Below are 26,024 nucleotides of genomic sequence, written 5' to 3' on the forward strand. Positions count from 1 at the left end.
CTTTAAGGCTACCAGGGAGCAATGCTCCACTGGTTTTTGGAGCTATTCCTCCTGTTCATAGAAGGCTGGAATTCAAAGAATCCTTGGAGATTCTATCCCAATGGCTAGTCACCATATGTGTGGAAGTACCATTCCAGAAACCTCTATTGTGCTTCTTACAAATATTTGAAGTTCATAAGTAAAAAATGTGATGCCTCCAACACAGAGTGTTTGGGAAGCCAGTTAAGGTGAACGGCAAGGACTAGGTAAGGTCTCTTTTGCTAAATATGCTGGACAGACATTATCAAATACTGGGTCATTGCAAGACTTTATGATGATTGATTTAGGGCCTGTGCCATCTTTGTAAATGGCTTTACATCTGGGTCATGCTTTCATGTTCCAAGAAATAACTTAATCTCTTAGCTAATGAAAAGTGGATAGAATTTGGATCCCAAAATTCAATTTTCAGTCTCAAGCAGACTTTTCTCCTTTCTCCTTTATTCTGTTTAAAAATAATTTTGGATGGTACCTCTTTAATTGAGAACTGGATGGAGAAATTGATGAAGACTGACTTCTCAGATTTTCTTATTATGTATTTGGTTAACATGCTGTATCTACTTTATGTCCTGCAAATCCTTTACTTAGCATCCAGAAAGGGGGGAAGAAGTGTGAGTATGTATGTGTGTGTGTGTACACAAACACGCATGCACATACATTGATATATACGTGATACAATCAGAAAAATAAAAACTTTTTTTGAGACAGAGTCTCACTCTGTTGCCCTGGGTAGAGTGCAGTGGTGTCATCATAGGTCACAGCAACATCAAACTCCTGGGCTCAAGTGACCCTCCTGCCTCAACCTCCCGAGTAGCTGGGACTACAGGTGCCCATTATGACACTGGGCTAATTTTTCTATTTTTAATAGAGACCGGAGTCTTGCTCTTGCTCAGGCTGGTCTCGAACTCCTGAGCTCAAGTGATTTGCCCACCTCGGCCTCCCAGAGTGCCAGGACTACAGGCGTGAGCCACCGCGCCCAGCCAGAAAAATAAATTTTTGTTCCTTCGCAAAATTATAGCATCGATTCTTATGGTTCAAATATATTTAATTCACATTGGAGAAAAGGAGGAGGACATGACAAATGAGCATGACTAATAAAACAATTCATCTTGGAAGCATACTCAGCACTACTGGCGTGCCCATTTGAACACGAAAAACGGCTGCTCTGAGGATGTCTGATTGAAGCCCTGGAGGAGCCTCAGCTGCCTTCCCCTGTGATTGACACGCTCATCTCCCCCCTCCCCAGTTCCCTGGTGATGAGCAGTGGCCTCTTTATTTTTATTTGACCTGAAGCCAGTTGCGCTGATTCCAAGAGAGAGAAAGGGGCCTGGCATGGCTTCTATCCCTTCAAGCTGGCCTGCTGAAATGATTGCTAATTCCCAGGGACTACTCCCTGAAGAGCAAGTCCTTTTCATTTGGCCTGATCTACACTGGCTTTCTCATACTTATTCTTGGTTTGGGAACTAGACAGCGCCCCATTATTTAGCTATGAAAGCAGGGATGTCACTAAAGGTGGCCTCGTATTACTGCCTAAAGGCCTATTAGAAATCTCATTTTGCTTTTCGGAGATGTCATTGTGATGCAAAGCAGTTCAGGGTTTCCTTTCTGGTGAAAGCCCTTTGTTGGGCTTCCCCGTTTGTGTACTAAGATTTGCAGTTCTCCTTCCCTCCTGCTATTCTGAAGCAGGAATACTGTTACTTTGAGGATTTCATGACATCAGTGGTGAAAAACATACTTAAAGCAGGAAAATTGCAGCTGAACAGAAAGGCGTCATCAAATCTCCCCTCGGATACAAGTGACAAACTCCACTTTGTTTAGCTGTCCTCATGGAGGATGTCCCTGTGGAGGTTCAGACAAATGAATATCTGCGCAGTCATTACTGTAAGGGTCAATGAAAAGGGCATTTTCTATCATTATGGCTTTGCCCCCTCCCCTAATTTTTTTTCTTCTTGGCAAATGACTGTGTTTTCTCCTATGTAACCGTCAACAGCTGTTAGACCCTGACTTTCATGTTGATGACCTTGCATGCTGGCCCCCTTCTCCTCTCGGGGCCACTCCCAGTGTTTCCTGGATGTTTTGCATTCTCAGCAGGAAATGCTCAGTGACTTTGAGCACAGAGTCCTTTTACCCTTCTATGCCTCAGTTTCTTCAGCTCTAAATGAAGGGTGACAATAGCTCATCATTCACGTTGTGAGGATTTAACAAAATCATGTGTAGAAAGCGCTTAGTGCACTGCTGGGCACAGAGGAGACCACTGATCCCGCAAGTATTTATTGAGTGCCAGACATTGTCCTAAGTGCTGGGATACCAAAGGGAGCAAACACAGGACCAGTCTCTGCCCTCATGGAGCTTTCAGTCCCGTAGAAGATTTGAGCATTAATTGGATAATCGCACAGGCTTACATCTGCAAATTGGGCCAAGGACTAGGAAGGAATATTACAGGGAGCTTCGCTGGGCCCTGACCTAATCAAAGGACATTTTCCAATAACATGTGAGTGGAGATCAGAAGGAATAAGAGGAAACCAGGAGAAAGAGGCGTCAGGCCCCCACCAGCCCTAACACGCATTTGAGCAAGTTAGGAAAAGGTGTCCCTACCCTGGGGGGGATGGGGGAGCAGAGCACAGCCTGCATTTTTGTGCCCTCTGGCCCATGTGCTGGGTGCCCTTGAGCAGGGAACAACCTGTCAGCTGTGTAGGGCGCCCCTAGCTGGGAGTAGGGGATACTGGGGGAAGAGGCAAACACCTTTGCAAAGGCCCTTAAGGGGAAGGAGGTCGCACATTGAGGAGGTGCAGAGGGCCAGCATGGCCGGAGCACAAGGAGCCAGGCTGCCGGGAGTGGTCCAGAAAGCTCTCAGTAAACACCAGCTAGTGCTAACGCGTTACAGCATCCTCCTAAACTCACAGCCAACACGCCAGGGTCTCCTTAGAAACACCAAGATCTCTCTAGAAGCTGTAGATTTTTAACCAGTGAAGGGAAGTGACTTCACGGATGTGATTTGTTGGCATCGCACAACTGAGAATTGGAGAATAAGGACAATGGATAAAGAGTGACATTCAACGCAGAAAGCAGGAGCCTACGCGCCTCCAGTGGTGGCCTCCAGCAGAAGATGAAGGCTCATCACAGCCCAGGACACCGGATATTAGGCAAGAAGAGGTGAAAATAGAAACAGAACCAAAAACATAAAAATAAAAAAAGGCTACCACATTATGCAAATAAAAATGGAAACTGAACATTAGGGAAACATTGTTAACAATGCTACCCTATTGGGGGTGTAGTTATCTCTGTAAAGAAATGGAAGACTCTCCTTTACTTGGTCTCTTAGAAAGTACCTGTGCAGCTGGAAAGCCGGAGCCTGGCAACAGCACCGCACTCACTTGAAATGGTGTTGATAACTCCCTCGTTCTTCCTGGCTTTGATTTCTTTGATTCTGGAATAATTCAAAAGAGCATTCATTTATTCAAACAAATATACTTTATCAAGGTTTTCTTTTTCTTTCTTTTTTTTTTTTTAAGTCAAAGTTTAAAGGGAAATTAAACCCCTGATCCCGGAGAGTCATGCATTGTTGCCAGCTAGCTTTGCAGTCCGTGCTGGGCTAGGCATCTGCAAATGTTTGTGGTGTGTCAGCACGATCATGCGAGGGTAGCTTGGGCTTTGGGGTGAGATGGGTCTGGACCCAGATTCTGACTAGGCCACCTATAAGCTGTGTGACCTTGGGCAGGTTAGTGAACCTCTCTGTGCAATGAGAATTACTGAAAGCTCTCGCTGTTATTAGGCAGAGCTTTGAGGCCAGGGCACTTGGGAATCTCTCACTTGCAAAGTCATTTCTGGAGATCTTGTACTGGGAGCAGCCTACATGTGATCCACAGCCTTTCCGGGGTTTACATCTTGGTACTATATCTGAAAAATCTTGACCTCTGCTTTCCAGAGGTAGCTGTGCTTTGCTTTAGGGAAAAATAAAGAACCAGAATTAAGACAGATTTACAAGACCTCATCTGCAGTTAGTAACTTTATTAAATTTTTAGGAAAAAAAAAGAGTATGTAGTCTGGATTTTTTAATGTGGTGTCTATGATCAAAAATCCCATCATAATCTGAAAAATCCCACAAGAGCAGACACTATCAACTGACCCAGCACTTCAGATATTTTATTTCTTATTAAGATGTAGCACCAGAACTAAAAAATATGCTTGAATTTAAATGACATTAATCTGGAATGCACACTCATCAGAGATAAATTCCAATATTTTGCTTTCGGGAAAGAGATGAACTACAGTACTTAATTTTCCTTCGCTAGAAAGTTCGAGAAAGAGCCCTTTATTATGTTTCAGTCAGAATGTAGTATAAAAGCTGCTATTCCTCTGTCTCTTGTATTATGTCCATATAATCTTATGTCAATAACATGTATGTCGCACCTTCAGGACCAACATGCAAATTTAGCAACCCCGAGTCCTTCAAAGGTAGAGCAGGCTAACAGTGATTTAAGATTATGCTGGTTTAAAAAAAAAATCATCCCAGATTTTAAAATAAGAAATGCTAACTCAAGCATACACTTTTCTATCTAAAATGACACTGTTGTCTAAGAACAGGGATGGATGAAGCACTTAGGCAGAGAGACCATTATGTTGTCAAAGGCAATGCCAAGGCTAAAGGACGGATTCTCATGGGCATATGACCATATTATTGCTTTTCAGCCCGAGGCCACCAATCCCACTCTCCCTCCTGCTGACAGAAGAGGAAGCAGCTCTCCTCATTCAATCCTTCTGGAGAGCCTATTTGGTAAGAATCATATGCAATTATGGCATTTGATTTGATGGGGAATTTTTGTGAGGTGGAGGGCCCATGGGAAAACCGTTAGATGAATTTGAAACAGAGGCTATTGTAGCCCACATCCAGACCTCAGAAACACCATTCTCTGTAAAATAGGTCTTACAGAGTGATTTATAATTTTTGCCAAAACTTATTTTGAAGTTATCATTAAAAGTACCTTCCAACCTTTTCAAATTGGGTTGACTGACCTGTATTGCCTAAAAAATAATATTACGTATACATATATATATATAGAGAGAGAGAGAGAGAGAGAGAGGAATACATTGTCATTTTAGAAAAAAAATTAGAAAATTCAGGTAATTCCGACAAAGCAAATAAAAATTTTTAAGTCACTGACAACTTCATCACTCAGAGATAATCATTGTTGGTATAAAACTTTCCAAACTTTAAAACTCTGAATACATTAAGTGACATACAAATCCTTAACATATAGAAAATAATTTTTCTTTTATAACTTGTCTTTTCAACTATTTTCCTATTTGGGACTTTGAGGTCATTTCCAGTTTTTCATTATTGTAATAAATGTCGCAATATACATCTTTGTGCTGTCATCTTGGCACATTTGGTCATTTGTGTAGGAGGAATTTTAGAAGGGGAATTTCTAGACCAAAAGGTGAGTTCCTTTAAAGCCCCTGATCCATATTGTCATGTTAGCCCTCAGGAAGGATGTACTGTAAAAAGTTCTTATCAAATACATATGAGAGTATGTGTATCTTGTGCTAAAAAGTGTACAACCTCTTCAGTAATTTGGCAATCAAGAGTATGAATGTTAACAAACTTCCAGGTAAACATGAAGCTCCCATTCTAGGTAGCAAGTCTGAGGGTCAGATGTCAATGGAATGAGTTTAGATTTAATATCAGTAGTGGCAAATTCCACCACAAGGAAAAGTCCCAGTGGACTTACATGGAGGCCAAAGATCTCCATATTGATGCATTCTTCAGAACTGTGTAGTAAGAGACTGAGATGAATGTACTGACAACACAGATGTAAATTTTGATGGCCTTGGATTAAGCAACAGTTTATGTAACAAAAAACATAAGCAGCTAAAGAAAAAAAATAGATAAATCAGACTTAATCAAAATTAAAAACTTTTGTGCTTCAAAGAACATCATCAAGTGAATGAAAAAACAACCCATAGAATGGGAGAAAATATTTTCAAATTATGTGTTGGATAAAGGTCTGATATCCACAATATATAAAGAATTCTCACAACCCAACAATAAAAATATAAATAACCCAATTATAAGATTGGCCAAGAATTTGAATAGCCATTTCTCCAAAGAACATATACAAATGGTCAATAAGCATATGAAAAGATGCTCAACATCACTAGCCATAAGGAAATACAAATCAAAACCACAATGAAATGTCACTTCATACCCACTAGCATGGTTATAATCAAAAAGACAGTAACAGGTGTTGGTGAGAGTACAGAGAATGTGGAAGCTTCATACGCTACTGATAGGAATATAAAAGGGTGCAGCCACTTTGGAAAACAGTTTGGAAGTTCCTCAAAGTGTTAAACATAGAGTTTCCACTTTATGATCCAGCAATTTCACCCTTAGGTATATCTTTAAGATAATCAAAAAACATCTGTCCACACAAACACTTGTACATGAATGTTCATAGAAGCATTATTCATAATAGGCAAAAAAGTGGAAATAATCCAAATGCCCATCAACTGACGAATGGATAACAAAACGGTACATTGATAAGATGGAATATTATTCAGCCATAAAAATGAAGTACTGTTACATGCTACAAAATGGATGAATCTTGAAAACATTATGCTAAGTAAAAGGAGCCAGAGACAAAAGGTCACATTTTTCCATTTATAATAAATGATTCCATTTATATGAAATGTCCAGAATAGGGAAATCTATAGACAAAACTAGATTAGTGGTTGTCAGGGGCTGGAGCCAGTGGGTACAGGGCTTCTTTTGGGAGTAATAAAAATGTTCTGGAACTAGATAGTGGCAGTGGTTGAACAGCTTTGTAAATATAATAAAAACCACTGAATTGTAAACTTTAAAAGGGTGAATTTTATGGTATGTGAAATATAACAAACCAATACTATAGAAAAAATATAAAGCAAGCCATCATTTTATTCCTTTTGACCTGTGTTCTTCTGATCCAAGTTCCTGATTTTTGGGCTGATTTTGGCAGTAGAACTAAACGTCCTATGGCCAACAAAAGGGACTCTCAGGAATTCATGAAATAGCTACTTACTGCAAGTACCCATGCAGGCTTTGTCCTCACCCACTCCCACGTTAGGTTTTACTACACTTGCCAGGAAGAATTTTGTTTTCGTTAACAAACCTTTACTTGTATTTTCTCAAATACTGTGAAGGAAAAATATAGCCTTCCATGAAGTTTTTTTGGGTGTGTGATAAAATGCACATAACATAAAATTGACCATCTTAACAATTTTTACGTGTACCGTTCAGTGGCATTAAGTACATTCATGGTGTCATGCAACCATCACCACCATCCATCTCCAGAACCTTTTCACTTTCTAAACTGAAACTCTGTCCCCATTAAACAATGACTCCCTTTTTCCTTTCTCCCCCTAGCCCCTGGCAACCACCATTCTACTCTCTGTCTCTATGAATTTGACTACCCTAAGTACCTGATATAAGTGAAATCATTCAGTATTTGTCCTTTTGTGATGGGCTTATTTCACGGAGCATAATGTCCTCAAAGTTCATCCATGTGTAGCTGTGTCAGGATTTTCTCCCTTTTTAGGACTGAATAGTCTTCATGCTATAACATCTTAAAATCTAAAAGTCTGACATCTTTACTCGTCTAACACAAAACTAGCCAGATATCTTATAAAAATGTATTTTAACCGGCCACATTAACAGAAATGTCACATGATATGAAAAGCTATTTGTAGTGAACTGGTTCTTGGTAGCTGTGACTTTTCAATTAGTATTGTAAATTAGGTCCCTGATATTTATGATTAGACATTAGGCACTTCTGTAGCAGTAGACATACTCTTGTTTCTTCTTTTAAAACACAAGGCTAGTGGTTGGAAAGTCAGATCATTTCAACATGCAAAACTTGGTTGTTTTTTAATCTATTTGAATATTGTGAATGAAATCTGGTCCTGTGAAAACTCTCCTTTCCCAAACGTGATCGGTGATAAGTCATGCTCTACTGTATCACCGGTGCTATTTGGTTTCTTAAATCCTAGATATAGTTGGTAACAATTGATTGAGAAAATCCTGCTCTCTTGTGAAGTTCAAATGAGGTTTTTATGGGCTGTAATGACTGAAATTTCTTTAATGATTTAAAAGACAGAGACCAGATAAATCCACTGAATGTTTATTCTGTCTGAATAAGCCCGTGGTGTTTTATGCCTTCTACTCATTTGTTTTATTTTATTCTAACTCAGCCTGGATACCCCCCGGGTGGCCTATGTTAGCAATCCTCCCCTCCCCCAACATCACCTCCCCCTCCAGGCATTGTGACAACTGAGAATCACAAAGGCCATCAATCATTACCCATTATTTGATGAACAATACAGTGTGAGGTTGCTCCAGCAGCCCTTCTGTGGCCTTGCAGAATTTTTAAAAAATGAAATAAAATAAGAGAGGTTTCTGATCTCTACCTGCAGAGAACAATAAGAATCTGTGCATTGAGCAAACTGACCGGGGGTGAAGGAGGGACCCTCCAAGGAGAAACAGCTTGGTATAAGCAGAGTACAAGGTTTACAGTGAGACAGGCTCTCTGTAGCTGTAGGGGGCCTGGGCCAGCTTGGACACTTATTGCATCTCTCCGGCAATAGGGACTACAGGCGGGCGCCAGCATGCCCAGCTTATTTTTCTATTTTTAGTAGAGATGGGATCTTGCTCTTGCTCAGGCTGGTCTCTAACTCTTGGCCTTAAGCCATCCTCCTGCCTCGGCCTCCCAAAGTGCTAGGATTATAGGTGTGAGCCACCGCACCTGGCCCTAGACTTTTAGATCACTTGCACACAAAGGAGGATATTGGCACAAAACAAAAATCTGGGCCCACTTATACAGAGCACCCATCCCAGTTTGTCCCAGGGGAAGATTGTGGCTTATATCTGCTAAAGGCTGCACATGGCTGGAGAGGAGAGCCTACCCCAGGGAGCAAATGTTTCTAAAAACATACCTATTTTTTTTGTTGTTGTGTAAGCAATACATATCAGTTGTGGAAACAAATAGATAATACATATTAAGTTTTTTAAAAAATTATATGATGGTATTCATCCTTCTAGAGTTTTTCTTATTCACCAGGAAATTTTATTTTTTACAAAATTTTGTAAAAACAAAAAAAACAGTAATAATGTGGACTCTAGCAGCAGACAGACCTGTTTGAATCCTGGCATGGCAGGTTGTTAATAACTTTGAGTAGGTTCTTTAACTTTTGAACCAGTTTTCTATCTGTAAAATGGGAATAACAATAGCGTCTGCCTGTGAAGATTAAATCAGATGGTTAGTCCACATAAGGGGCTTGGCACAGTGCCAAGCACATAGTTAAATCCACAAGAAATATTAGTGATAATTGTTGTTATTCTTCTTATTGTTGATTCTATTTTCCTTAATAGGGCATCTTTTTTTTTCTGGATGGACAAGGTCTTGCTATGTTGCTCAGGCTGGTCTTGAACTCCGGGTCTTAAGCAATCCTTCTGCCTTGGCCCCACAAAGTGCTAGGATTATAGGCGTGAGCCACCATACCCAGCCAGGGCATCTTTTTAAAAAGTTAACTAGTGACCGCCTTGCAATTATTCAAGGGCACCAAACAGGCTTCCGTCCCAGGGCCTTTCCATTTACCGTTGGTTCTTTGCACCTGCAACTGTCAATCACAGTGCCTTTTCTCACTGCATTCAGGGTTCTTCTTGGATGTATCTCCTGGTCACCTTTTCTAGAATAACACCCCCTGGTCACCCTCCAGCTTCTTAGTCTACTTTATTTTTTTCCTATCACGTATCACCTACCTGAATTACATTAGATATTCACTTATTTGTCTATTGCCTGTCACCCAGACCCCAACGTGAGCTCCATGAGAGCAGAGGTTGTTTGACATGTTTGTCTCTGCATTCCCAGCCCCTAGAACCGTGTCTGGCACATAGTAGGCACTTAAAAGTTTTGAATGAATGACTGAATCCCTTAAATGATCTCCTGAATGAGGGCATCTGAGAACAAAGAAAAGTAAACTGCACTGTTCCATTTTCTAACCTTCCTCTGTGACGTACGCAGCCACTTCACTTTTGCGGGGAGTTGCTTAGGCACCGGGATCCTTGAACTCAACTGCCATGCTTGTGACTCCCCCAGAGTCACTTGAGAAAAATGTATTTATCGTTGGCTTTTGGAAACCACTTCTTCACCAAGCCTTGTAATACAAAGAAATGAAGTGTGCTGTCGGAAATCATGACCCCCAAGCAAGCTTGAAAGGAAAACATCAGCCGAGGGTGCGCCAGGGCATGCTTAGTTCATCTGGGTAGTGGACAGGAAAGGCTTTCATTTGGAATTTCTCTTCTGGTGGCTGATATCTGCTGGCAGGTGGGCAGACTCTGCCAGCAAAAGTCAGATGTTGTATTGTGCAAAAGGAATGCTAAAAATGGGCATTGCATCAAGTTACCACCAGTTTCTGTCTCAATGTCACTCAGCCATCTCCCGATAGCCTTAGAAGGGCTGGTCATGCCTTTGTGACTTGATGGGCCATCTCTGCCCAGGGCTCTGTAGTGGGAATTCCATATGGAAGGATTTGTCTTCTCTATGGAATCCTCTTGTCACCTGCTGGCCCACGATTACAGTTGCAGTACATTTTTGCTGCCACATTGCCTTCCCATCCAGAAAATTCAAATCCAGGTGGTCTTTTCTTTAAGCCATCTCATACATATTTTTGAAACCCACATATTTCAAATTGGTTTTGAACATTTTATATCTGGTGGAAAAGGTGTATAAGCTGTTAGGGAGGCCAAGGCCACCTATACTAATCCTACTGAACAAGTAGAATAAAATTCCTGCGCTTTCTCAGACAATGCAGAAGCCTTGGTTTTAGACTGAGGATTCAGACATTAGACGCTAACGTTTGAAGTGGAATGCACCCAAGCATGGCTGTTGTCAACGCTTCTGCCATTTCACTCAAACAGAGGCCTTACACCTTCTGTTGGCAGGTGACTTCATTTGATCATTCTTTCATTGGACAAACATGTATTGAGGGCCTTGCCAAGAACAAAGCTGGGTGCTATAGAAACACACATTATTTCCTTTGCCTTGTGCCATTCCTGTAAATCAGGCAAGTATCTACTACTATTATCTCACGTGTAGATGAACACACCAAGGCCTAGCAACCCTAAGTTACGTGCCCAACCTACGTCACACAGTGATAAGCGGTACAGCCAGAATTCAAGCCTTGGTCTGAGTGTGCTGAGAACCCCATCCCTCTTTTTTTAAAAAAAACCACTTTTGCATTCCTGCCAGCAACATAGTCGTGTTCCAGCTGTTCCATGTCCTTATCAGCAGCCTTGGTACGGTCGTCTTTTAAATTATAGCCATTCTAGTGGGTATGTGGTGGTATTTCATTGTATGTGTGTTTTACTCAGGTTTATTAAGGTATATACGACATATAGTAAAACCTACCATTTTCAATGTGTAGTTTCTGAATTTTGACAAATGTATCCAACCTAACCCATAATCAAGAAAATAAAATATTATATTACCCTCCTAAAATTCCCTTTGTAGTCAATCCTCCCCCCACCAGCCCCTTGGAAATCACTGACTTGTTTTCTGCTCCTAGAATTTTGCCTTTTCCAGAATATTATATGAATGGAATCATACTGTGTGTAGCCTCTGAACCTGGCTTCTTTCATTTGGCCTGAGATAGTTGAAGTTGTTCCACATGTTTGAGTGTATGAATAGTTCCTTCCTTTTTATTTTTGGGCAGTATTCCCCTGCAGAACCCCAAAAGAGAAGAAACATGAAGGAAGGAGTTTTTTTAACTCTGCTGATGCATAAACACATGTCAGTTTTATGTAACACCAGCTTATTTGTATACCTACGGATTGCAGTGGTCTCAAACCCTACTACACATCAAAGTCATCCATGGAAAGTTTTCTTTTCAGTATCTCACCAACCAGAAGCAAGCCATGGAAATATTCTATTTTTTAATTTCTGCTACCCAGGGCCTCATTCCCCTGAGATTCTTGTTCAACCAGCCATAGTGAGAACAGGAGATGGGTAGTTTTTAAAGCTTCTGGGTGACTCCAACATGCATTCAGGGTTGAGACCTACTGATGTATTAGAATTGACTTTGCTACCTACCAGTTGGACAATCCAGGACAAACCACAAAACTCCAAATTGCAATTTCTTTCTCTTTAAGTTGAGCATAATAATAGCTGCCCAGTCCAGCTCACCAGGTTGTCGTGAGGATCGAGATGTTTTAAAATGTGGCAACACTTGAGAAAGTATTCGGATTGAGATGTTTTAAAATGTGGCAACATGTGAGAAAGTATTCTGTAAACTGTCAATGCAGAAATGATGAAGGGTCTCTCTGGAATGAAGGATGATGTCTTCCTTAGCGTTCCTTGTATCTTGGGACAGAATGGAATCTCAGACCTTGTGAATGTGACTCTGACTCCTGAGGAAGAGGCCCGTTTGAAGAAGAGTGTGGATACCCACTGCGGGGATCCAAAAACAGCTACCATTTTAAAGTCTCCTAACGTCAGAGCACTTCGCTGCCTTGGTTACTAACAGGATTTCAGTTGGAGGATGAGCATGTCGTCCTTTTTATCTGATCTGTGATTAAAGCAGTGATATTAAGATGGCCTGGGAAGAACATCAATTTCTTAAAGTTAGAAACAGGGATGGTTCAGAAAACCCTACTGCTATACCATGAAGCTGGCTGGTACTTATGTTGTGTAGTCCTAAACTGGCGAGTGTGAAGTAGTTCCACGACCTCTGAGGCATCACCGCCAATGCTGCTTAGGCTGCAGTTGCCCTTCAAACCAGATGTGTGTTTCCTGTGTGTTACATAACTTCTGCTTCCTGCACCCAACATGCCTAGTCCAAATTTTTTCCCCAATCACATCTTGGGATCCAATGTATAAATCCAGTATTGCAAGTCTTGTCTGTAACTGTTCTAAAGGATCTTATTTGTGTACTGTATGCAACTGTAGTGTACATTGCCATATAATGCAAAAAGAAAGATCTACAAATAAGCAATGGAACCATCCAACTAAACGCCAAATAAACCTTGAACAGTGAAGAAAAAATGAATGGTATCAATATAAATGTAATGATATTAATATATCGGTATCTTTCCTATTTGAAAAGTACCAAAGGTTCTGTTTCCTAAACGGATGTTTAGATATGAGAGATTTTAAAGGCCAAATGGAAAGAGCAGTCTTTCTCCATCGATTTCACCTGTGCTATTAGATGATGGCTTGGCGTGGGAAAGAGTAACTGGGAGGCCAACAAACATGGCACAGAGAAGTGGGATAAATACACTCCTTCGCCAGACAGGGGTGATGCTGGCAGAACAGGACATGGCTGCAGCCTACGGTTCTTTGGCAGGCTGGGTTAAGTCAGCGTGTTTGCAGCAGGTAAACACTGATGTAACTAGAAGAACGAGGCAAGCAGAGGCCTGGCGCCAAGCAGACCATTACAGAGCAGCTCACGGCCCGTCCTCACATCAGAGCAAGCGAGGAAAGGGCCCCTTGTCACTGGCAAACGTCATATGAAGCAAGATGTCATTTTGCAGCCACATTTGACCACCTCTGAAAATACTGCAAGGAGCAGCATGTCAGTTTGTTATGGGGGAAAAAATGGCTATCTTTGAATGGAAAAGACTTTATTCCTATTTTTATTGTAAAAGACCAGCTGCTCATTACTAACAAAAATCAAACCATAGGGAAGTGTTTTAAAGTAAAATCTGAAAATCACCATTCCTGGCCTACCCCAAACCTGCTTCTCAGATGAAACCACTGTTAACTGGTGCGTGTCTTTTCTGTGTTTTTCCTTTGTGTATATGAACATTATGTGTATTTATTATATTGCATGTTTTTTATAAATATGACATGTATTTTCTATAAATATGGTCCCACACCATATAGCCATTCTGCAACTTGCCTTTTCATTTAGAGCAGCTTTCCACATCAGCACACGTGGATCTATACTGACCACCTGTATGTGAAGGGAAACACACTACCCATGTGGCTGATAGGTCGGAATTTAGCCCAACATTTTCATTCAAAATACCCCCAACCGGAGTGAGCCTTGAGATGGCAGGACTGAAGGAGTTGGTCTTGACTTTTATTTCCTTCTGAAGTCCCAACAATCAGTTATTCAAGGTTCAGATCCTTTTTCCTTCCGCTTTCTCTTGCGAGTTTGGTTTCCCCATATTGCTGCTCTGCTTTCCTGAGCTTCCTCTTCCTCCCTTCCAGAGGGGGTGTCTCTTGGTGCAGCTGTTCCAGGGAGGGGCGTGGGGGTGCATTTCCTCCCTTTGTGTGTGCTCTAGCCCTGGCTCTGGCTTTCCTCTGGGGACAGCCACCCAACCAGGGGACCCAGTGTCATTTAAAGCAGCACTTTCCGTTCTTAGGCAGGGTTGGTTGTCATTTCTGGCTGACTTGTGATAGGGCCCAGGTGAAGAGAGAGGCCACCTGGTGTGTGAGTCACACTTTCCTGGTGTGTGGCATGCTGCTTGGAACTCCTGTTCGAGACAATTACTTGTTAATACTTTGCAATTTGGGCGGCTAATTGGAAGGCAATATAGTATAATAGGTAAGCAAGTAGGTGCTACAATTGGATCAATTCATTCACTAATATTCATTCACTAGTATTTACTGAGTGCCTACTATGTGGCGCCAGGCATTGTTCCAGACATCGGGCATGCTGCAGGGAAGAAGGAAAGTCCCTGCCCTTATGGAACTTGCATTCTTGCAGTAGACTATCCACAAACACAAATAAATAGGTAAGATAACGTCGAGAAGTGTGTCAAGTAGCTATTGTCACAATAATGCTGTTTAACAAACCACCCCCAAACCCAGCAGCTTACAATGTGAATTTATGTCTCACTCATGTGTCTGCAGGCAGACCAGTCACATTTCAACTGCTCTCAGCTGGGCTTTGCTACACTTGGCTCTAGGCTATTTTGGGTTCTATTTAGTTTTGTTCTAGGGCCTTCATACTTATGAGATCAGCAGGCTAAGGCAGAGGTTGAGAGCTGTCAGAGGGATGCACAAACACACACACACACACACACACACACACACACACACACACACACGATGCTGTCTTGAGGCCTAAGCTGGGCATTGGAGCAAGTCACTTCCACACACATCCCATTGGCCAAGCCCAACATCAGCAATGCAGGAAAGTATTCTACTTGCTGAACAATTATTTACTGCAGATAATACTGTGAAACAAAGCAAACTAAAGAGCTGGAGAGTAACAGAGGCTACTATTTCAGATGGTGAGTTTGGTCAGAGAAGGCCTCGTTGAGAAGGTGTAATTTGAGCAGAGCCCTGAATGAAGTTCATTCTAGGCAGAGGGAAAAGCCCATGTAAAAACCTACAGGGGCAGGGGTGTGACCAGCAAGAGGGTCAGTGTGGTTGATTAGAGTGAGCTGGGGTGAGTGGGAAAGCAGATGAGAAAGTAGTCAGGGACCAGATCCTCTAGGGTCCAATGTGCACTTTCATCAGGATGTTGGAACTTTAGATTTTATTCTGACTCTGTTCTGCCTCTTCATTCCTAACCCTCCCAAACCATGTGGTGTTTTAACCTGCTGAGTCTGGCAAGGGGGCTGTATGTTACATAGCGGTGGAAACCAATACAGTAACTCCAGCTTTTGTAGAGAGAGCATATTGTGAGAGGATGAAAGTAGAAGCAGGAAAGCTATTGTAATATCTCCTTCCTTGCTACACAAATTGTGGTGCATGGAGCAGTGGTATCTTCACCATCTGGCAACTCGTTGCAAATGCAGAATCTCAGCACCCCCAAGACCTTCTGAATCAAAATCTGCATCTTAACGAGATCCCCAGGAGGGTCTTTGCATGCTCACATTTGAGAAGCGGTGCTGTGGGTGACAGCCTGGGTAAACGGGGTGCCATGGTGTAATCCTGGCTTGCCAACCCTATGACCTTCAGTAAATTACTTTATTTTCCTAAACCTTAGTTTCCTTTCTTGTAAAGCAGGGCTAATAGCGCTGTCCTCGTAGGGTCATACGTGAGGGTACAAATGAAACGGTGCACATCGGGTGCCCAGCACAGTCCTTGGCACATCGTCAAGTCCTCATAGCTGTCAGCTCTTTATTGACTGTATCTGATCCATGCATTTGCTTCCCTAAGAATATATTCCTGATCATTTCCTGATAGTGTCCCCCTTAAATGTTTTTGTTTTTTTTTTAATTCCCTGTCAAAGAAAATCCTGTTCTTTTTCAAAACATCCTTGGGCTCATCAAAAAAACTTTTGTCTGTGCCCAGCTAGATTCCAGCTATACTCCAGAGTAAAGGCGCCTGGTTTCCATGGTCAGTTTCCAGACCCAGTTCTCAGGGCAATTTTCAGGGCCACCCAGCAGGCCAAAATAGGCCACAGCACTATAAATAGTGGGTTTGGGCTGCTTTGGGTCTAAATTCTCAGGCCGGGTCCTTCCCTCCCCTCCCCCACCCCACCTACTTCTGTAGTTGTTTAAATAAATATACTCTGGGTTATAGCTGCAAGTGCGTTTTCCTTCATATGCCCAGAAAATGCTTTGCCAACTTGCCAGGCTGTCAGCAAAAGCCCCTTTTTATTTGTTCAGTCATGATGTAGCCCCTGTATGTGATGAAAGCTGATAAATCAAACTCCAGGTTGAGCTCGATGGTTCACGTAGGGTTCACCACAGTGACTGGCACCGAGCCTCAGGGATTTGAGACGCCTAAGTACCATCTTCCCTTGCTGTGTGGCCTTTTGTTAGTACCTCTGAGCCTCATTTTCCTTATCTGTAAAAATGTGGCTGATAAGAATGAATTCTAGTTTGTAGGGTGGTTGTGAGAAATAAATCAGAAAACTGCATAGTAGCAGGACTGGCTATGTAATTTGCAGGGCCTACTGTAAAATGAAAATGCAAGGCCCCTTGTTTAGTTATTAAGAATTGCTAGATGGTGGCAGCAGAGCATAAAATAAGTGTGAGGCCTTTCTAAGCACCGGCCTGTGCAACGGCAGAGGGCAATGCCCGTGAAGCTGGCCCTGCATGCGAGGCACCTAGCACCCTGCCTGGGATTAGTAGAAGCCAGATCCCCAATTTGCCCAGGTGCTGTTCTTTAAAGGGCTACCCAATTTCCCTTTAAGGCAGAGTTTACAGGTAAATTGCACAGCTGCAATTTAGTCCCTTCTGCTGAGTAACAAATCCCCCTAACACTTAGTGACTTAAAACCATATCAGAGCTCAATAGAAAAAACACAAAAACATAGCACTTGATTATTTTTCATGATTCTGCAGGTTAGCTGGATGGTTTCTCTGCTGGTCTTACCTGGGCTCGCTCACGTGGCGGCGTTCAGCTGGTGACCAGGGTGGGCTGGGAGGCCCAAGCTGGCCTCACGCACATGTCTGCCAGTTGGGTGCTGGCCGTTGGCTGGGCCAGCTCGGTTCTCCTCATGTGTTCTCTCAGCCTCCAGTGGGCCAGGCCAGCTTCCTTAGATAGTGGCAGAAACAATCCAAGGGGACAAAAATAGAAACTTCAAGCCTTCTTGAGGCCTAGACTCTGGAAGTTGCACAGCAGTACTTCAGTTACCTTCCATTGGTCAAAGCAAGTCAAAAGGCTCACCGAGATTCAAGAGAGGGGTGATAGACTACGCCATCTAACGAAAAGACTGGCAGGGTTTTCAAAGCAGGAGCAGGAATCCAGGGAGGTGTGATCCACTGGGGGCATATAGTGCAGCAGTTCTCAAACTTTAGCCTGCATCAGAATTATCTGGAGGGCCTCTTCACACACAGATTGCTGGGCCCCAGCAGACTGGGGTGGGGCCTGAGAATTTGCATTTCAAACAAGTCCTCAGGAGCTGCTGGTGCTGCTAGTCTGGGGCTTTGAGAGCCGCTGGCAGAGTTCAGTGTCTACGCTTTAGTCTAGACCAATGGCGCTCACCCTTGACCGTACATTAAAAGCACCTGGGTGACTATAACAACCCTGAAACCATTAGTTAAATCAAACCGTGGTGGTAAGAGTCAGGCATCAGCAGTTTCTTTAAAAGTTCCCCCAAGTGATTCCAATGTGCAGCTGGAGTTGAGAAACACTACTTTAGAGGTAGACTAGTTGGGTTGAAGTCCTGCCTATGGTACGTACAAGTATAGGCAAGTTATTTCACCCCTGTGTGACTCCGTTTCCTCACTGAAGATGGGGATGGCAGTAGTTCCTACTTCATAGGGTTGTCCTGAGGATTAAGAGTTATTATGTATAAAACTCCTAGAACAATGGAAGTATAATACTACATAAATGTCAGCTCTGAGGATTAGTGGTAAAGAAGAGATCAAAGCATTGTGCAATAATAACGTCTCTGGCATGGCAAACTTCACTGTAATTTAACCCTGTAAATCATTGGAAAGTTCATCAAATACCTTAAATGCTTTTGCAACTTATTCATTCCTTGATTATTCGGCTAAACAAGTACCCAGAACAGTTGGATCAACTTTATCAGAACTATCATCTCAGAGCTGTTGGGAGAAATCACTGGAGCTGTTGGGGGAAATTCCATTTTTTCCGAGTATGTACTGTGATATGGCCTTATTATTAAAGGGACTTTAATAAACAATAGGTGTGGCTTCCTGGGAGAAGTCCCTTTTAGATCCAACACTGCAAAGACTACTCCACCTAAAAGCAGCTGCTGTTCGTGAGTCATTCCTTCCTGACCACACACTAATATACTAAGTGGTCCTTCTTAACTCAGATTTTAAGGATTTGCAATAATCAACATGGCATTTGTATAAGAACTGAAACCAAAGTTGTACAGATGTTAGGGTAGTAAATCTTGTAATGCTAAGTTCATTCTTAGCATTCTCTTCTTTAGACCAGGGTTCCCCAAACTTTTCAGAGCATTAGAATCACCTGGTGTTCTTGCTGAACATACTGAACACTTGGTTCCACCCCACGTGTACTGAATCGGTGGTTACAGGGCAAGGGCCTGGGATTCTGTTTTTAACAAATGCCCTAAGTGATCTGAAAGTCGTATGGTAAATTTAGGAAATAGTCTTAAGTTAATAACATTTATATAATATATATAGAGAGATGGAAGAGGCAAGAAGGGAAGGCAGGGGCTATAGTTCTAATGTCCAGTCAAAGAGAAGAGCAGGGGTCGGCAAACGACAGCATGTGGACCAAATCTGGCCCACTGCCTGTTTTTATAAATAAAGTTTTATTGGAACACAATGTGCCCATTTTTAAACATATTGTCGATGGCTGCTTTTGTGCTACAGTGGCAGAGTTGAGTTGTTATGACAGAGATCATACGGCCCACAAAGCCAAAAATATTTACTGTGTGATCTTTTACTGAAGAAAGTTCACTGACTCCTAGAAAGAGACATAACCTCAGATCTGGGCAAACTTGGAACTAATAGCTATGAGCTCATAATAAAAAATAAACCAACAGGGAATAGGGGAGTCAGTAAATGCAACCAACTGGAAAATCCAGGCCTCTAAGAGTAGCAATTTGAGACTATGAAATAAGTATGTTTAAGATGATTATAGAGATATACTAGAAAAATATGTCTGTATGTATAAATCTCACTGGGAATAAGACTGTATGAAAAAAAGAGAAAATTCAGATTTGAAGAAGAGTTAAGTGTAACATCTAGAAAGGAAAACAGTTGATTCAGTGGTCTAAAGCAGTGCTTCTCAAACTTCAGTGAGCATCAGAATTGTCTAGAGATTTTGTTAAAACAGAGATTCCTAGGTCCTGCTCCCTATAAAATTCTGATTTAATAGGTCTTGGGTGGAGTCAATAAATTTACATTTCTAACAAGCTCTCAGGTGATGCTGATATTGCTAATCCATGTACTATATTTGGGGTATGAGTTAAATAGTAGATAGACACAGCTGGAGGAGTAGTCAGTAAACTGGAAGACAGATCTGGGAGACAGAATGCAGCAGAGAGATAGAGATGGAAAATGTGGAAAAGCAGTAAAGAGACAAGGACAGAATGAGAAGGTCCAATATAAGTCTAATAGGAATTCCAGAGGGAGACAATAGAATGAATGAGGGAAAAGTAATATGTACAGAGATATTGAGTGAGAATATTCCAAAGTTGAAGAAAGATCAACCCTGAACTAGATAAATAAGGACAGAACCACACCAAAATGCTTCATGGTGAAACTATGGAATGCCAAAACCAAAGAAGCAGCCTTAAAACTATCTTAAAGGCAAAATTACCTACAAAGGAAAAACAATGAGTGATTACGGACTTCCAATCAGCAGCAGTATATGCCAGAAGACAGTGAAATGTAACATCATCTAATCTTGTGAGAAAATAACATTCAACCTAGAATTATATGTGCACTAAATTATCATTCAAGAAGCAAGAGCTATAAATAAAGACTTTTAAAAACACATCTCTCACTGAAAGAACTACTAAATGATATACTTTTATTTGAAGGAAACTGAACCCATATGGAAGGAGCGGGATGCAAGAAACAATGGTGAATGAGGAAGCTGATAGATCTAAGTAGTTATTAACCAACGGAAGATAAGTAAGGGGAAACTGAAATACTAGAAAATAATAATATGAAAGTTAAGAAGGGGAAGATTGAATGAAAGCATTCTAAAGTCCTTGTATTGTTTGGGAGGAGACTGGACAGATTAGTTTTCTGGTTTAAGTTGTTTATTACATTGTAACAAAATATTAAAGAACACAGAATGTGAACAAACAACTCAGTAGAAGGAAATAAGTAGAATACAGAAAATCCAATGCAACAGAAAGTAGGAAAGAAAAAAGATATAAAAGCAGGATAAATAAAGCAAAATGAGAGACATAAACACAAATATATCACTAATCACAATAAATGTAAATAGAATAAAGTCTTCTTTGATTTTCAGATTGGATTGAAGAAGAAATCTGCCTCTGGGCTAGAGGTACAGGCAACACACAATGACCTAGAATGGTTCAAAGTAAAGAGATGGGAAAAGACAGACATCACAGATACTAACCAAAAGAAAGGTGATCTAGCATTATTAGTACCAAATAAAATAGACTTTCATGCAAAAAACATTATCAAGAATAAAGAGGGTCCTTATCTCATGCTAAAGGAATAACTGTCATTTTCTACTTGATTATATGTTTTAATGCCTTTTACAACCCACCTAATTGAATTTACTACTCACTAGTGTGCTGCAACCCCACTGTTTGGAAAATGCTGCTCTAGAACCGCCGTCCCCACCCCCGGGTGTGGGCCAGGATCGGTCCAGTCCATTGGCCTGTTAGGAGCCAGGCTGCACAGCAGAAGGTGGGGGAGGGTAGGGAGGGAAGCTTAATCTGTATTTACAGCCACTCCCCATCGATGACATCACCGCCTGAGCTCCGCCTCCTGCCAGGTCAGCGGCGGCATTAGATTCTGCACTATGGTTGTATAATTATTTCATTATGTATTACAATGTAACAATAATAGAAATAAAGAGCACAATAAACGTAATGCACTTGAATCATTCCGAAACCATCCCTTCCCCCCACCCGCCATCCGTGGAAAAATTATCTGCCATGAAACTGGTCCCTGTTGCCAATAAAGTTGGGGACTGCTGCTCTCGAATGTACTTCTAAACCTCTCTAAAAGCCCCGAATAACTCTAAGAGGCATACTGTCATACCACAGAAGAATATGTGTGACACCTCCACAATACCTGGGAATAGGTGATATCCACTAGGTTTTAAAAATTAGATCCCTAAGACAATAAGGAACATTAATAATCACCAGAATGAGAAACCATTTGTTTTGTTGGTCTCAGGTCCAAAGATCTGAGAAGAAATCACAAAGCTTCCTTACAAAGAGAAAATTAAATTCACGGGAGAGTTATGAACTCAGTATTTTATTAGGTAATTGAAAGAGATTTTGCAAACATATAGTTCTTTATGTTGTATACTTTTCTTGAGTATAAAATCCTTCAGTATGATCATTAGTATGCCAGGTCGTAGCGAAGATGTAGTAAGAACTTTCCATGAGGCTCCTCATGCCAAGTAATGCTCTTGTGAGCATTCCTGGAGGGGCTGACCATGATGTTACTTTCCAGCAACTGTAATGTACTAAGTACCTTCCTTTAGCAATTAGAAAAACTCCAGGGAATCACCCAGAGAGGATAGCTGTTGCTAGGTTTTTGTCTGTTTTGCCAAGAAGCAGGGAAAACAACTGAGCTAAGAGGAACCCAGAATTACAGATCCATGAAGGGTCCTTTCAGACTCCCAGGCAACAGCTTTCCTTTTCTTCCCCGCCTGTAGGCACCGCTTCACAGCCCCAATCAGCTGACTAATGCCTACAATTATAAAATTATAAAATCATGTATGTACTCAATACTTTGTGACCCGTAGGAGGAGGCCTTGCTTTTAATTCTATGAATCATTGGTTCTTTAGCCACTTGGCTTCATGTAGAAACAGCACTTGCAAGACTCAACCTTAGAGCTCAATCTAGATTATTCTCATTACTATATTAATTGATTTCAGAAATTACTAACACAACGAGAACTTACTATATGTCAGACACTGTTTTAGCACGTTAAATGTATTATCTTAGCTTGTCTTCACATTAGCCCAGAGAAGAAAATATTTTTATTATACCCATTTTACAGGTGAGGAAATCGAGGCTCAAAGAGTGTAAGTAACTTGCTCAAGGTTCCTCAGCTTGTAATTTGCAGAGCTGAGATTCAACCTCAGGCTGTCTGATCCAAAGTTGGCTTTTTAAACCAATGTGGTAACCTGTATTGGCTTTCATCAGAGTAATATATCATTAGCAGAATTTGATGGTTTTATGTGTATTTTTTAAAAATTGACATCCACATAAAGGAGTTTTTTGTTTTGTTATTTGTCTTACCCCAAAGTCAAGTACATACATAATGTATACTTTATGTATGTACCTATCTTGGAAGAGCAAATGAATACTACATAATAATTTAGTAGAATAAAAGTAGAAAACCACTGGTAAGGGAGCCTTTGTTTTACAGTGAGATTGTTTATGTGTTAAACGTTACACCGCACTCTGTGGTATTTGCTGATGCTCAACCACGGCCATTGAAACTGATTCCCTGGTCGTGATCATAATGACCGAGATTAGCCCGGTTCAATGGGTGCGTGCTTTCCCCGGGACGCACAAAAGCCTTCTTTAGAGATCCAGGCTTTCCTGGTAATGAAAGGTTAACTAACAGGGCTGCTGTATTCTACACGGGTAAATAGCAGTCCTCGTTCAAAATGAAGGAAATCAAGGAAAAGATGAAAGGGTCTCTGGCCAGAGGGAAATCACGCTAACCTGGTCAGCAGAACGCTATGAACAACAGCAGGCTTCCAGAACAACGGGGAAACGAGTGTTTCTGTTTGTTGACTATTTAGATGCTTGAGAGTCAAATGATTGTCAGAAACACTCATTAATTATTAAGTTAAAGAACTCATGTTTGCCTCTCGGGAGCCTGTTACTTAAAATTTAAATACTTGTTGTATTCCTAAAACAATATATGCACATTGTAAACAACCCAAACAATCCAATCCAGAAAAATATGGAGTTCAAACTGACAGCCCCCAATTCCACTTCTTCCCCAGACAAACCCACTTTCCTTGTATATCTTTCCAAACATTAAGAATAAACCATGGCCCTTTGTGACTTACGTTTGGCGGTGGTGGTGGTCTTGGGGTCTTCCTGGTTTGGAATTCAGTGTCTGATTCAGCCGTTCAGTGGCTCCGGAAGAAGACTAGCTACAAGGAAATACTTCTGAAAAATCAGTGTGAACCCCAAGCTGGAGTCAATCTTCTCCTGAGCTCTCTCATTCCAGAGTGGCAGTCCTGCCGCAGGAAAGACCTCTAATAGTGACCGATGATGGAGGAAGAGGTCTGTGCCTGGGACCAAGAATCAAACTGGCAAAGAAACTCTAGATCTTTCCTCAAAACTCATCCCCGGGTCACCTCCTCCATGAAGTGTTTCCTTACTCCTCCAGGCTGGGTTAGATGCCCTCTCTGTGTTGCCTCGGACTTACCAATTTCCTTACTCTTAACACACCTTCTTAATCTTATTCCTGTGTCTCCTACCAGACTCTAAGTTTCTCAGGAGCATCCGGAAGCAATCTGCCTACGTTTGAACCCCAGCTCCATCATTTCCTAGCTGTGTGACTTGGCGAGCCACTAAAACTCAGTTCTACCATCTGTAAAATGGGAACAATCATTCCTGCCTTGTTTGGGTTGTTTTGATGATTAACATTTGTAAAATACTTAAAACAATGCCTAGGACATAAGTGCTCGATAAACATGAGCTATGGGAATAATAAAATTAAAATAATAATTATTATAATTACTATCAATCATCTCTTTATTCTCAATGTCTAGCACAGAGGCGAGTGTGAAGTAGGTGCTCAGTCAATTGGTGTTAAATGGAGCTGTGGTTAATGCATTAACAGTGATTAATCGAGAACTGTGTTGTTCTATACAGTAACCACCGACTATGTATGACTGTTGAGCACTCGAAATGCTGCTAGTCCCAAATGAGATGTGCTGTAAGTGCAAAAACACACCGCGTGTTGAAGACTTAGCATGGAAAACAGAAAGTAAAATATAAATAAATTTTTATATTGATTGCATGTTGACATGATATTTTGGATATTTTAGTTTAAATATATTCTTAAAAATAATCTCATCTGCTTATTTTTACCTTTTAAAATGAGATTGCAAGGAAATTTAAAATTACTCATGTGGCTACATTGTATTTCTACTGGATGGCACACACCTAGAATGTTCTCAACCTACCATTAGTATGACAAATCTTCGTCCAACCTTGTTTATGCTTAAATGTGATATGAGCTTTAGGAGTATAGATAATTCGTTTAGAACAACGATTCACTGAGAATCAAAAGCACATCCACTTGACTTGTTAAGGGCCTTCTACGCAGGGTTAGCATGATAACGTACAGAGGTATACAGAAAAGGGATTAAAGCTTTACTGCGATTTTCCAGGTTCGCTGTGATCCTGAGATTCAAGAATTGCGTCAGTGGCAGAAGAAACTGAGCGAGGACAAGCACATTCGCCACCAAGTCCGAATTTTCTGGACTAAACAAGAACAAAAAGGTCAGTGGCTTGATTCACCACCCTTAGCTCATTGAGGAAAAGCTTGATTCTCATTCCAGGCTCAAAAAGGAAGCCCTCCAAGGTTTTACAAGGTCCTTGTGTCTGCATGGAATTCGATTTGTGTGTGAGGAAAGTGGCTGCACATTGAAATTCTGCTCCAGAAGGACAGAGGTGATGTGATGTGATTTACGTGGCCATTTCCCTCCCTCAGGGACACAGGCAGTGTCACCTTGTATCTGCAGGTTTTCATTTTTCAAGCTATTAAGACATCAAAAATAACCTGTTATTTTGAAAACACAGTGTCTAACAACATGATGGGTGGTGATTCTTCTAAGTGGCTGATTGTGCGTCTGAACTTAAGTGGTGTATTATGCCGTCTTCTCCCCTTTGTGACGGTTAATTTTATGTGTCAATTTGACAGGGCCACAAGATGCCCAGGTAGCTGGTTATCTGGGTCTGTCTGTCAAGGTGTTTCCAGGGAGCTTAGTATTTGAATTGATGGACCCAATATAGCAGATGGTTCTCCCTGTGTGGGTAGGCATCACCCTGTCTGTTGAAGGCCTGGATAGAACAAAAAGGTGGGGGAAAGTTGAATGAATCCTGCCTGTTTGAGCTGGGACATGGGTCTTCTCCTGCCCTTAGTGCCTGGTTCTCAGGTCTGCAGACCTGGGAGGAATCTATACCCTTGGCTCTCCGGCTCTCAGGCCTTTGAACCACACCGCGGGTTTTCCTGGGTCCCCAGATTGCAGATGGCAAGTCACGGGGACCTCTCAGTCCCCATAATTTTGTGAGCCAATATCTTATAATAAATCTCTTTCTTATATCTTTTTAAGAGTCCTTAAATCTCCTTCTTTCTTTATATAGAAAGTATAAATATATAATCTATTGGTTTGTTTCTCTGGAGACCTCTGACCAATATA

General features: G+C 41.5%; 1 protein-coding gene and 1 long non-coding RNA gene across 4 annotated transcripts in view; one reads left to right on the plus strand and one right to left on the minus strand.

Annotated features, from left to right (window-relative positions):
* Positions 1-26,024, plus strand: part of IQCK (IQ motif containing K) — a 103,939-nt gene that overhangs the window by 53,394 nt on the left and 24,521 nt on the right. For both annotated transcript variants that reach the window (XM_045542713.1, XM_045542714.1), the window contains 2 exons: positions 4,726-4,810; positions 24,993-25,104. In XM_045542713.1, the coding sequence (XP_045398669.1) occupies positions 4,726-4,810; positions 24,993-25,104 (197 nt within the window). The remainder of the gene's footprint in view (positions 1-4,725; positions 4,811-24,992; positions 25,105-26,024) is intronic.
* Positions 1,736-17,516, minus strand: LOC123632441. Of its 2 annotated transcripts, none has more exons than XR_006733370.1 (3): positions 17,342-17,516; positions 3,366-3,463; positions 1,736-1,875 (listed from the first exon to the last, which is right to left on the minus strand). It is a non-coding gene; the product is annotated as an uncharacterized LOC123632441 (long non-coding RNA). The 2 variants fall into 2 exon arrangements; XR_006733369.1 differs by lacking the exon at positions 17,342-17,516 and adding an exon at positions 3,847-3,916.

The sequence above is a fragment of the Lemur catta genome, chromosome 2 (assembly GCF_020740605.2).
Source record: "Lemur catta isolate mLemCat1 chromosome 2, mLemCat1.pri, whole genome shotgun sequence".
In the NCBI taxonomy this organism is placed as follows: domain Eukaryota; kingdom Metazoa; phylum Chordata; class Mammalia; order Primates; family Lemuridae; genus Lemur; species Lemur catta.